This window comes from Borostomias antarcticus (genome assembly GCF_949987555.1).
Source record: "Borostomias antarcticus genome assembly, chromosome: 11".
NCBI lineage: Eukaryota > Metazoa > Chordata > Actinopteri > Stomiiformes > Stomiidae > Borostomias > Borostomias antarcticus.
The window spans coordinates 19158832-19172441 of NC_140244.1; the positions used below are offsets into that span (position 1 = coordinate 19158832).

Genomic DNA, 13610 nt, shown 5'->3' on the forward strand with positions numbered 1-13610 from the left:
CCACTTCCCGTAAAAACTCCGCCTCTTCTTTCTTACCGGCCAGCTGCGTTCTCTGCCACGCCCTTTTCTCCTCCATCTGTCTCTTTAAATCCTCCCGCACCTCCTTTCTGGCAGAGAGAGTTGAATTTCATTCCTGTATGCAAACCGTAACCTCCACATCAAACACAGAAAGCCAGGTCTGAGTGGGCAGCAGATGCCGAGAGAGCTCCCACTTACGCAGCGTAATCCTGTCATTACAGTGAGAAGGGGGGGGGGGGCACTAACAGCGGCCATGATTATAGAAGAGAGGCACTTTGAACAAGGGAGACTAAAGCACCGGACACTAAGTGCAGGAGTCCGTCCAAATACCAATGGTTGTGTCGCCAAAATCGGTATTCAAGGTTGATACACACAGTAATGCATGTACATATCATTTTACCTGTACTCCTCTCTTTCGATGCTAGTGCCATAAAATGGCCTACGCCACACTTGGTGATACCTAAAATATGAACAGGAAAAAAAGCTGTTGATGCTTGTTGAAGAAAAGTTCTGTTATCTCTATATCATCTGTAACAGTACAATATGAGAAGCGCTTGTTTGCCACAATTACTTGTAGTGCTCTTTTCTCTGCATGGCCAGCGCCCTCTGGTGGTTGTGGTGGTGCACTGCAGGCGTCTCCAGACAGACGGTACGTTTACGGACAAGAGGTGGGTGTAGGGGGTCGAGTCTGGATATGCTCTAGTGACCAGGTGAACAGCAGGAACAGTTCAAATAAAGCCAAGGTAAATATTGCTGTTAAGTCAACAGGACAGTCATTTGGACTTACACACCTGATTGAGAGTCAGTGATAGGGTAGCAGGTGAGATGGCGGGCAACGCCAATGGGACCATCAGGTAATGACCCTGACGGACAGGTGTGGCGTGAGGGATGGACACAGGTGTGGCAGTCAGGCGCAGAGCCGCTGTGGCGGTAACAGAGACGATGATAAACAACAGACGGTTCCAACTTTCAAATAGTGCCACCTCAAAACCATTCACACAAAACATCAAAGCCGTTTCCTTACGCAGTTTCATTCTGTAGCTCATTCAGCTTGCTTCTTGCTTCTTGTGTTCAACTGCCGGTGGAGTCCAGGTTCTTGTACATTGAAAAACAGGTTCAATCTCAACTTTCACATTCAACTCTCCCGTTACAGCAAGTATGTCAAACATCAAAGGTTCACCTAAAGTAGTATTATTCCTTCCAAATCCTGTAACGCTAAATAGCTCACTTCAGCTGGTGTAGAGTAAGCTATAGAGTCTTTTGCGGTAGCAACAGTTGCCTTGGGAATCAGGTTACCCCACCATAGAGAAAGCTGGAGCAGAACGTAACCCAATGCACCACTGCTTTTCAAAAGGAAGTTTATTAGCATGCAAACAGGCCCTGGCCATCTATTGTCAGCATGGAATTCAAAGAGCTAATGCAGATTTGAGATAAACAAAGCCAATAAAGGTCTAGAAAAAAAGGGTGAAGTGATTGGAATAATCATACAGCCGAAACCAGTCAGCTTTTAAAACATAACTACAACTAATTGAAAAGTGTTTCCCAGAAGAGTTCCAGCGGATGGTTGAGCTCTTTCCCTCCTCAGTTTTGTGGTGTGTGTGTGTGTGCATTTATAAGCAAACATAATTGCTAATATGACATAGAATTCACCTTTAATGGAATCAACATACATGGTTTCCTGAGGTAGATGCCCAATTGCTAATATGACATAGAATTCACCTTTAATGGAATCAACATATCTACACATGGTTTCCTGAGTCAGACTCCCAGCCTCTCATGGTTCTCCTGGAGCCAGGCATGGTACACGTTTAGCTTATGGTCCTGGGGAGTCACCTACAATGGAAACAAGCATTCACACAATCTGTTAAGAATAGCCACATCTAATATTCAAACCTTTCGCTTTATAATTGTTGACAGACAGGAAATGATATGAGGCACATAATTCTGTGACAGAGGCACCCTAGCACGGCCCACTAACCTCTCTCCACTCGCCCACACAGAAGATCCTGTAGGAATCATTGCCATATTTTCCAATGCCATGCAGCTCTATGGGATAACGCCACTGCTTGGTCAGATACTCATCTGTACAGTATGAGAGACAAGAACTAGTGAAGATGGGTCATGATGCTCAAATCCAAGTGGCGATTATGAGTTTGGTCTGGTCACTGACTGATAGACAATACTCGTACTGCCTGTTCATGAAGAAGTCAAGTTTGGATGATGGACTCACCAGAGAAGCGGATGATGATTTTAGCTCTGAGCTCATAGAGGCCCAGTGGTCTGAGGAGCTCAGACATGGGCTTCCAGTCGGCCCCCCGGGACACCTCAGCAGATGGGTAACGCTCAAAGAACTGCCACAGCACTGGGATGGCCATCTTACCTGGCCAGGAGAGGACACAAAGAAAGACTAGTCAAATCAAATCAAACTTTATTTGTATAGTGAATTTCATACACAGAGGCAACACAATGCACTTTACAGAGAGCAATGGGAGGGTGGGCATAGGTCCCACCCCTACATATTCCAGAGGGAAGCAAAAAAGCAGTTCACCCAGGGGCCAGAAAAGTGAGCTGTAAAAATTCTTCCCTGACCTCTCTCAACGAGACAATCGAGCAAGCTCCTCGAAAATGTTTTGTCTATTGGCTAAGAACATATACAGAGCAGTAAACATGGGCTAGATACTAGTAATTGCATGAACTGCCTGTTGATCCTGCATGTTAAAGTGTGTGTGAGTGTGAGTGTGTGTGTGTATCTCACCGCTGGTCTTGTTGAGGAAGATGGTGGCCACCAGTAGTTTCCAAGGGTCGTGGAACAGGGTCTCCTGCACAAGGTTGAATGGGGAGCGAGGGGGGGTCCACTTCTTGAAAGCTTTTCTCCTGGGGGGGCTTGGGCCTGGGTGGAGACATACAGTAAGTACAGTAAACCAGTCTAAGAGACCATTATGTAGCTGAACCTATGATTTGAATGTGACATTACAGTAAGTACAGTACATATACACCGTTGTCCATGTTAGTATTACCATCTCTCATTGCCTTCCTGCTGAAGTAATAACTGGTCTTCCGTTTGTCTCCCAATGTCTTGGATTCTGCACAAAAGAAAATCCAAAATCAGACTTCACACTGAGAGATGTTCTTGTTCATGATTGACAGGGACAGCGCAGGAACCTACTGCTCTGGGAGTCTTCCATGGGTGGACAGCACCCTCCTGTGGGCTCAGGGGATGATAACAGCTCCACGCCGTCCGCTACCTCCGCTGCCACGCCCCTTTCAGGCTCAACTAAACACTCGTCGTCACCATCCTCTTCCTCTGCCACGCCATCGTTCTCTCCCTCACTCTCGCTGCACGACTGAATCCTCACTAACGGGACAGTATGCTTCCCCTGTTGGCCAATAGGAGAGTCCTGTGGGCCAGGGAGCGGAGCCAGTCTGAGAAGCTTCTCCTTCAGCAGCCCTTTCCTCTGGGGGCTCCTCTCCACGATGACATCATCAGCCGGCGACAAAGACTGCGTGTGACTCTTTTCAGCCGCATCGACACGACCGTCACTCCTCCGAGCTACGGCGTAAGCGTTTCTCTTCGGTACGTCTTTGTGGACGTCCGCTGGCGGGTTATCAGTTTCTGTTATCAGTTTTCGGTCTCTGTGTCCGGTTATCTGCTTGCTCGAGGAGGCTTGTTCGCTGTTCTTCGGCGGCTTCCCTCGTCTCTCCTCTTCTCTCCTCCCCCTCCTCCGTCTGTGCTGGCTGGCTGGTGAGAGAGGGGTTGCTACACTGCCATTCTTTGGTGCAGTGAAGTCAAAGTGCACTATGTTTAAATCTCCTCCTCCATCTTTGAGGAGGAAGGCTTGAAGAGATGACCTCGAACGGAACCTCTCCCCCTGGGGACTGCAAAAGACGAGCGATCTGTTACTTAAAGCGTACAGTAGAGGGTTGTTATTCAGTGAGACAGAATTTGATTTTAACTATCAGAAGGTGTTAAATTGGAAAATGTTTTTTTGAAAAGGTTACTGTAAATATTTTCTGAGAAATGTCATAATATCCTTCTTCCAGTCCATGGTCGTATTGGTGTTTTTTTCACCTACTGAACAATACAAGCATTCAAAATATGACATCATATGACTTGAAATACATAACGAGTCACCTTATTATATAGATGTCGATTTTGCCTGCTGTCTTCCCAGTTTTCCGCCTCCTCATCTCTTTCACCCAGCCTGGTGGCATTCTACAAGTTTGGCACATCTTCTCCTCCGTGCCATCCAGTCTATGCAAATGGCCCACGTCACAGCCCGCCTCACTGGGATCTGTTTCACAGGTGTTCCCTCTAATGGATTCCTCTTGTTTCATATTGGTCACATCTGTGCCAGCGGGGTCTGTGTTGAGGTCTGTGCTTTTGAGTCCCCTGTCTGTGCTGGTGCCGTCGGAGTGTGTGGAGGCTATAGGAGCGGTGAGCTCTGTCTCACAGTCTGTAGAGCTGATTATGGTCATCATCTGAGCCTGGGATCCCGTGTTCTCAGTCATGGCTTTCTATCAGTCTCTCTTCAAGCTTGGATAAAGGACAAGTTCGTGCTAACCGTAAGGGTTAGTTGGTCAATATGGCAAATTAGATTCCGCATTATTATTTGCAGGTTTACTTCAATCTCCTTCCCTGCAGCGGTCTCGACGTAGTGCAGATGATTGCATTCCTCCTCCTTCTGCCTGCTGGCCCGTGGATTAGGATTGACCAACCTTGTGAACCACTGAAAGTATTGATCTGGACAGATTGTTGTACTGACATGTACCAATTGTGGAATATGGCATTCATAGGTTAAATTTGACGTTAGAAAAGATCAGTTAGCTAGCTTACTCTGAAATCCTGCACAACACAAAACAAAAACAAAAGACGAGTAGCAGCTCTACGTCGCTGGTTGGACATGGATGTCACATGACACGCGTGAACATGCGCAAAACGAGTGGGCAGTGCACAAGCGAAGCGGTGATGCTTTCAGTTAGCTAGCAACCTGTTGAACAACAAAATACATCAGTTCTTTAAAAAGTCATAATGAGAGCAGTCCCCACGTGGATAGACAAAGTACACGATCGTGACAAAGTTGAGCAATGGTAAGAGTCAAATGTGTATAATGCATGCATGCGTCAGAATCAGCTAGCTAGTATTTGCTAGCTGCTAGCTATGCTTGCACTGCTGCTGTGCGTTGAGGATTGTGGATAGCAACGGCGGTTACTATGTAAACTCCTGCTAGCTAGCTAGCAGTGCAAGCTAGCTAGATAAACACACACACCTGCTGAGTAAAATCTGCTCCTAAATAGCATGCAATTTAACAATGTTGTTTAAGTGTGAATAACATTAGATGTCCAGGTAACGGTAGTTAACGTTAGCGAGGCTTAGCCAAGTTAGCTGTCTGAATAACAGCATAACATAGCTAACACATTTTATAAACATTAAATATGATGTTACTTACTTAAGAGCTAGCACTAGAGGTCCCTGGATCCAGTTCGACTACGTTAGCTAACGTTACAGCATTATATTTATCTGGCTGCAGCAATATCAATGGCCATACTGGGTTAGTAATTGCAAGTCTTCATCCTAGTATCTACGACCTTGCCTTCAAACCAGATGGCAGTCAACTTATAGTGGCTGCTGGAAATCGTGTTTTGGTAAGATGCACCCTTTTCTGTCAGTATCCTTTATATGCTTCTTTAAGCTTTAGCCTGATTGTAATTGGTTAAACCGGAGCTGAATATAGGCCTAATACATTCAGAAAGCATCAACACCATCTTCTCTTCCCAGGTGTATGACACATCAGATGGAACTCTTATCCAGCCGCTGAAAGGACACAAAGACACTGTTTACTGTGTGGCTTATGCCAAGGATGGTACTACACATGGACATTTGACAATTTAGCATCAAAAGAATAACTTACGAATAGTTGTCATCGTCATATCACTTGTCTAATACAGCACTGTGCTCCTGTACAGGGAAACGGTTTGCCTCTGGGTCTGCTGACAAAAGCATCATCATCTGGACATCTAAACTAGAAGGGATTTTAAAATACACGTGAGTCTGTCACCAGTAAACACATGATGAAAATTACATAATCTGACATAAGTATTCACGATGCATTGCTGGCATGTCCCTGTATAGTTACTCAACTAGTTTGTCTGTATCTCATCAGCCACAATGACTCCATCCAGTGTGTGAGCTACAACCCTGTCACACACCAGCTGGCCTCCTGCTCCTCGGGGGACTTTGGTGAGTAGCAACACTAGCCAGCGTTACTTCTTTACTTACAGCATATATCCTTTACTATGAAGAGGTCTGTGCTTTTATTCCTCATAGGAAAGGTTATGGATCTAAAGAAGTAACGCTATTGGTAAACCATGTATGTATGTATGTACAAAAAGTTCAAAAACTTGTGTTTGGTAGATTTTTACTCTACTCTTTTTGTTACGATGCTTCTTTTATACAGTTTGAAAGCCTGTTTATTTCCCTTGTAAATGGTGCCCCATATGTAAGGAACATGCATTTGTGGGATGAGCAACCCAGCTGTGTATATATATAATTTATCTAGAGAAGATTTGTCACATTTTTCATGGGGGGCACCCCACATACACAGCTGGGTTGCATAATATATATATAATTTGCATAATATATATGCAAGTTTATGCAAGTAAGTTAATTATGCAAGTTTAATTAATTAAAATCAAATCGATGAAAATGTACATTTTTATTTGTATTTTTTATGAATTGTTTTTGCCCAGCGGATCCCATAGGCTTCAGAGAGCAGGCAGCACAGAATGAGGAGGCACAATATTTTCCAATAATTCCCGGGCATATTGGCGCACGCTGAATCTGTTGCTCAGATTGATTGATAGCCTTACACATAACAAGATATTGCAAATAATAATTTTATAAAACAATATATTGACTTCTAAAGCCACCGTTTGTAATGTGTATTCAATGCTTTACTCATCTGTCACAATCATGTAATGTATTTTAATTGAAATATCTTCATTTGGTGGCTTTTCCCACCCTCCTATATTTAATATATATATAAATGGTTTATAATAATTTTCTTGTTCTTCTTTTTTCTCTCTCTAGGGCTGTGGTCCCCGGAACAGAAATCTGTATCCAAGCATAAAGTCAGCAGCAAGATAACATGTTGTGGGTGAGTGGGACATTTTCCTAAGTATTACTAACTCATAACACATTCAGCCATCTAGTGGAGCGGATAAAAGCAAAGTTTGAGTGGAATTGTGCAAATTATGATACAAGCATGGTGGCCATTTTTCAAGATGGCTGCCAAATTAGCCTCCAAAATTGCTTCTTTCATATTAATGTGTGTAGTTTGTCGATTGATTGATCTTGGTGTCGATTCCTATGTTTTCAAGCCTGTTGGGTTGGATTTTGTGATTTTATATAGCGCCCGACAAATCAGTCACATCGGTATCTGGGTATAAGATTTGCACCGATATGAAAACTTTTTGTACAGAAAATAATCCAGAAAGAGATTCTTGGGATAATTTAGAAATGGTGTCATCACAAGACTGAGCTGTTTCACTTCCTTGCAGACAAGATCTGTGAAGCACGGACAACAAGCACACTCACTGTCACAAAAGGAGGAAGCCCCTCGATGCTGTGTCTCCACGCTGTCATGGAGAAGCTGACAAACAAATATTTGTACATGGCAGGGATGCAACAACAGATGGTAGCAAGCCCCTCATCATTAAGGCTAATGACACAGACATCCTCGTCATAGCAGTATCTGTACTGCCATCCTTACTGGAACTTGGTCTTGAGAACATGTGGATTGGCGTTGGCCAAGGAGCCAATGTTCGATGGATTCCAGTTCAAGAGGTAGTTTCTGCAATAGGGCCTGAGAAAGCCATGGAATACCATACTTTCATGAGCTCACTGGATGTGGTGTCGTGTCTGCCTTCCGTGGTAAAGGGAAGAAGACTGCATGGCAGACTTGGAACATCTGAGATGAGGTTTCTGAAACATTCACCAATCTCCATCCAACATCCAACATCAGCTAGTGATCTTGATCTGCAACGAACTTGAGAGATTTGTTGTCCTCGTGTATGATAGATCGAGTGCAGCCACTGGTGTGGATGAAGCAAGACTGGATCTCTTTGTCCGCAAGCAGAGGCCATACAACTCAATTCCACCAACACAGGCAGCACTCAGAAAGCACACCCAGCGTGCTGCTTATCAGGCTGGGGTCATCTGGGGTCAGACTACCATCCCCAGCCCAGACACCAGCAGTCCTGCTGACTGGGGGGGAGGCAGAAAGGAGAGACATGGCAGATATGTTGGTCAACATTACCCCCGATTGCAGCCAGCTGTCAGGAACTGACATAGTTCCTGTAAGAAAGGTTGCAACCGGAGATGCGAGTGCTTCAACTCCAGGCTCCCGTGCAAAGCACTCTGCAGCTGCATACTGTATGTGAACTGTAGCAGCAAGAGGAACTTCACATACACACAGCTTTGAACACTCAGCAGTTTAAACTCACTGATAGTAGTTTTGTGTGAAGTTACAACTGAAGAACAGACAATCAGATCAGATCAATACAGTTATATTGTTCTTTTTCGTTACTTTTCCAATAAAGTTATATATTAACAATCTTTTTTCCCCTTTTCCATTAATAATGTCATCTATGTATCTATATACAAATACAATACAATGTATCTTAAAACGAATTTCATACTAATATCATTCAAATTAGTCAACTACACACATTTTTATGAAAAAAAGGAACTTCGGGAGGCTAATTTGGCAGCCATCTTGAAACATGGCCGCCATCTGGATTTTCAAGTGTCCAATCGTGCAGATTTGATCAATAGGTCCTAGAGAACAACCAAGCCAAATTTCATGCTTGTATCATAATTGGATTTTTCTGTTATCTGCTCCACTATTCTACGTGTCTTACAGTATAAGTAGTCCATGTAAAGTTAGCCTACCTGTGCTGAAGTGCTCCATTTGACCACAGGTGGACCAACGACGGTCAGTACCTGGCTCTGGGCATGATGAATGGAGTGGTGAGCATCAGGAATAAGAACGGAGAGGAGAAGGTCAAGATAGAACGTCCGGGAGGGTCCTCTTCTCCTATCTGGTCCATTGCCTGGAACCCATCAAAGTTAGTCCCTTCTCCTGGATTACATTCATGTCTTTCCTCTTGATCGATCCATAAATTCCAGTGATGATCTTGCCTCAGACAATCTGTGAATGAGGAATAAGGTAGTCGATAGTATGTCCAATGTAAGGTCCTGAGTTGGTCAGCAGGGGGCAGTGTTTGACCAGGCAGGCTTTCACAGGGACTGGCTGAAGTGGATGCCGTTCTGTGCGGATGAGGATGAAGACGCTCTGGATGAGAGCAGCCTGTTAGAGCAGCTGTGTCTGCTCCCTGACGCCCCCTATAGCCAGAGTAGCAACAGAGCAGAGCCACTGGGCAGGCAGCTGGAGAGAGAGAGACAGGCAGGGAGAGGAGGAGAGACCGACAGTTCTGGAGGAGAGGAGATAGCAGAGCCACTGCTGCAAGAAGTGTTCTCATACTCCGACCACTTCAGACAGCTCAGGTATGGAAGGTAGGAGGGAAGAAAAAATGTAAGGGTAACACTTTATATTAAAGAGAGAGTTTGGAATTTTGGACCTAAAGCCTCACTTACCCATATTGTTGTAGATTCCATGTTATGCACAATGCCCGAAAACTGATTCCTAGTATGTTGAAAAACTATAATGGCAATAAAATGAATTCTGATTCTGACCAAGTCCATGTGCTCAGTCCAAGTCTTGGTCAGGGACTGGACTGAAGAACATGCTGTTCTTCTGCATGTTTTTCGTGTTGAGTTCTTTGGGAAGAAACCCTTGCGAACACGGGGAGAACATGCAAACTCTGCAAAGAAAGGCCCGCGGACCTTCTTGCTGTGAGGCAACAATACTAAGTACTGCGCCACCATTCCGCACGTGAGCGATTTTGGGGTTCAGTGTCTTGCTCAAGGACACTTCAGCACAATGCTGGGAGCTGGGATCGAACCGGGGACCTTACGATCCCTGACCGGCCATGCTACCTCCTGAGCTACGCGCCGCCCAATAAACATATTTATAATGCTTAAATTATTAACACTTATAAATGTCTTGTTAACACATATTCATGTGAATAAGCATCTTATAAATACCTTATTACCTATGAACTAATGATTATTACAAGGACCTTAATATAAAGTGTTACCAATTTAAATAAGGAAGTTAAAGTGATAGATTTTAGATCTACAGTATGTATACCCTCAAGCCACTCAGATGTGTACGGATCTACTGTAATAGCATCCTTGTGTTTCCTGATCTCAGGGATGAGCACAATGACATTCTGGCTGTGGCGGACTGGGCTCAGAAGCTGTCCTTCTACCAGCTTAGTGGTAAACAGGTGTGTATTGCAAATGGTTCCTTGAATACGCAGTGCTATACTTTGATACTCGAACATATGTACTTTGATAATCAAAAATGCTTTCTTGAAGTACAGCTGTACCCACAGCCAAGTTAGCCAAGCTGAGCGTAGAAACAGGTGGTCAGCTCATGACTACAGTGATGTGCGTCTGATCCCCAGGTGGGAAGTGTTGTTAATTTAATTGTTGTCAATTTGATGTATGTGCAATCAGTCACTCCCTTTGCTATGACAACAAGCACCGATTCCATATAAGCCACTCACAGGGCCCGATGTCCAAATCATCATGTCACGGTAAAACCCCATCGGACCTTTAAGACCTTTATTTCCTATTGCAATCAAGCTGCCAGACACTATTGAAACCATAACGCTGCAGTAGATGAGATCCTGTTCAGTTTTTAATAACGATAGGCTCACTGCCCCTCCTCCCCCGCGTCCCCCTGGGCGATACTGTAATTATGGACAACTATGCACTGTTCATTACTCTGCCAACAGACCTTAGGCCCGTACGTTGTCACTGGGCTGTTTATCTGTTTAAGTGAACATGCCGTTTTGATTACGGCGCCCGGAATAGAATAAAAGAACGGAGGTCCAAATGGGTCTCATTTCAGGGCAAAAGAATGGACTGTCAGGCGGTTCCTTTACAGGGTGAGGAGAACCAGATGCACCAGAGCCGGAGAACTGATGTGACGTTGCGCAAATGGATCTCAAGTGCCAGCACAATGGGGCCTATTTATTATAAAAGAGAGAGTGTTTCTTTTTTTTATTTTCATGTCTTTTGGTCAGGCGCTGAAAAGGACAGTAAAATGGACTGCCTAGGCTTTGATGTGTGCGGGCCCTGTCTGGGGATAGGGCTAGCCCACAGACCCCTGCTTCATGAATACAGAGTGAATGAAGAGAGATTTCCTTGTGGTCTTTGTGTCTGATCATCTCTGATTGTCTCAGATTGGGAAGGACAGGACTCTGACCTTCGACCCCTGCTGCGTCAGCTACTTCTCCAAGGGGGAGTACATAGTACTGGGCGGCTCCGACAAGCAGGCCTCCCTCTACACCAAAGATGGGGTGCGTCTCGGCACCATCGGAGAGCAGAACTCCTGGGTGTGGACCTGCCGAGTCAAACCGGACTCCAACTATGTGGTGGGCGGTTTTCTGTGGAGATATATGTCTTTTACACGAGAGCGTGAACTCAGACCCTATTAAAACTGCTCTCATTTCTAGGAGCTTCAGGAATGTGTGTGTGTGTGTTTGTGTGGTCAGTGTGTCAGTGTTACAGAATGCTGTAATATAAAACAGCGTTGACATGTTGATGAGAAAGAGGGGAGATGTTGTGTAAAGAGGGGAGAGAGAATAACAAGATTAAGAGTGTGTCACCACAGCAAGTGCTGATTTTATATAATATGACCACTTTGGATATATTCACAGACACAGTTATGATATTGAACTTTGTGGGAAACAAAGTTATCATACATCACACTAATAGCTTTGACCATTTATAACCAAAGTGATGAAGTGCATCATCTCCCTGGTGTTCTCTTTTATTGTACTAGTTCTGTCATGACAGGAACAGTGTGTCTCTCACCCTCTGTTCTTGGAGGTGCTAATGGGATTCACTGCTACATCCAGGGGTGCAGACTTGTCACCTATAGGTGAAAATAGCCCTTAATCCAAAATATGTCATTTGTTTGATCAGTGTATGAGTTTGTATGTTTGTCATCTTTTCCACCTGTGATCTGTTTGCGCCTCTGTACATCGCTTCACTGTGTGTGTGAACTACCTCCCGTGTAGGTGCTGGGCTGTCAGGATGGGACCATAGCCTTCTTCCAGCTGATCTTCAGCACGGTCCACGGCCTGTACAAAGACCGCTACGCCTACAGAGACAGCATGACGGACGTCATCGTCCAGCACCTTATTACTGAGCAGAAAGGTGCGTTCGCTCATGTAGATCGTAGTGAGAAAACGCCAGCCCGCTCCGAAAAACTACAAGGGATCACTGTACTATACGTGCGCTATTACCCTCTTTCTCTCCCTCCCTCCATCCCTCCCTCTCTCCCTCTCTCCCTCTCTCCCTCCCTCCCTCTCTCCCTCCCGCCCGTCAGTGAGGATCAAGTGCAGGGAGCTGGTCAAGAAGATCGCCATCTACAGGAACCGCCTGGCCATCCAGCTGCCCGAGAAGATCCTGGTCTACGAGCTGGACTCGGACGACTCCTCGGACATGCACTACCGCATCAAGGAGAAGATCTGCAGGAAGTTCGAATGCAACCTGCTGGTGGTCTGCTCTCAGCATATCATCCTGTGCCAGGTGAGACCGTCTGTCGAGCCGGGAAAAAAACAAAACAACCACCAAGCCTACGGTCGGCCGAAAGCAGTGCCGGGCAGATGAAGACGAAGCCGGAGGTCAGCGCTGAGCAGTTGGACTCGTTTTCCGGTCGATTAAACTCGTAGCCAGAGCGTTTTCTGCACTTTGGAGATCGTAGCGGTTTCCGCAGCAGAATCCGTGCTTTCCGTTTCCCAGGGCTTGCTCAGCGGCGTTCGTCTTTCCTCAAACACTCAGCGACGCACGGTGACCCGAGTCCCACTGACCTGCCGTGGCACCGTCCTATTTAAATTACACTAATGCGATGTTGACAGATCGCGAACGAGCCAATAGATGCATTAAAATTCCATTAACATGATGGAAACACACAGAGTTAGCGCTAAGCGACATGGTGCTGCTCCAGACAGGCCAGAGAAAGGCCAGAGAAAGGCCAGGACAGGCCGGGAAAGCGTCGCAGCTGCCCCCGATGGCTCTTCCTGTGTCCTGTAAGAGGCTCCAGCTGTGTCGGTGTGCTCCTCACGGGGTCTGGCTCTCCTCGCTCACTCCCTCCGCCGCCTTGTCAGACATGGTAAGTGAGACAGAGGGGAGCGAGAGAGCGCGACCGCGGCCTGCGGATTCTCCGCCGGTCCCTGGTGGCTCCTCGCTGCTTTTTGTCTCTGCGGTCTGACAGGGGGGAGAGAGAGATGAGGAGGAGGAGCGGCTCTAACGGGGGTGATTTCCTCGTAAATCTCTGTGTGTGTGACAAGTGCTTTAGATCTGCCTCTAATAGCCTTGTTACAGCTTCATACAGACAGTTATTAACCCCTGACTGAGCTGAGTTCTCTCCTTACAGAGGTTTTTTAGGCCACAC

General features: G+C 45.7%; 2 protein-coding genes across 2 annotated transcripts in view; one reads left to right on the forward strand and one right to left on the reverse strand.

Moving 5' to 3' along the window:
• Positions 1–1743: 1743 nt before the first annotated feature.
• Positions 1744–4739, reverse strand: mbd4 (methyl-CpG binding domain protein 4). Its single transcript, XM_084446040.1, has 7 exons — positions 4151–4739; positions 3185–3894; positions 3036–3101; positions 2774–2908; positions 2249–2398; positions 1997–2100; positions 1744–1851 (listed from the first exon to the last, which is right to left on the reverse strand). Exons 1-7 carry the CDS (start codon positions 4525–4527, stop codon positions 1777–1779), a joined length of 1617 nt encoding a protein of 538 aa, XP_084302166.1. The 5' UTR covers positions 4528–4739; the 3' UTR covers positions 1744–1776.
• A 308-nt stretch (positions 4740–5047) lies between these two features.
• The window catches only part of ift122 (intraflagellar transport 122 homolog (Chlamydomonas)), a gene marked incomplete at both ends in the record, with an annotated part of 24138 nt that continues 15575 nt past the window's right edge, over positions 5048–13610 (forward strand). Inside the window, 11 exons of the mRNA XM_084445603.1 lie at positions 5048–5106; positions 5595–5661; positions 5795–5879; positions 5983–6061; positions 6180–6256; positions 7106–7172; positions 8998–9144; positions 10353–10428; positions 11392–11583; positions 12232–12370; positions 12543–12745. Of these exons, the coding sequence (XP_084301729.1) occupies positions 5048–5106; positions 5595–5661; positions 5795–5879; positions 5983–6061; positions 6180–6256; positions 7106–7172; positions 8998–9144; positions 10353–10428; positions 11392–11583; positions 12232–12370; positions 12543–12745 (1191 nt within the window). The remainder of the gene's footprint in view (positions 5107–5594; positions 5662–5794; positions 5880–5982; positions 6062–6179; positions 6257–7105; positions 7173–8997; positions 9145–10352; positions 10429–11391; positions 11584–12231; positions 12371–12542; positions 12746–13610) is intronic.

Excerpts from the sequence above, each read along its gene's own strand:
- mbd4 (XM_084446040.1), bottom strand. The coding sequence starts at position 4,527 with ATGACTGAGAACACGGGATCCCAGGCTCAGATGATGACCATAATCAGC. Across the intron at positions 2,399-2,773 it reads CTTCCTCAACAAGACCAGCG|GTAAGATGGCCATCCCAGTG; the intron begins GTGAGATACACA and ends TCTCCTGGCCAG. Across the intron at positions 2,101-2,248 it reads AATCATCATCCGCTTCTCTG|ATGAGTATCTGACCAAGCAG; the intron begins GTGAGTCCATCA and ends CATACTGTACAG.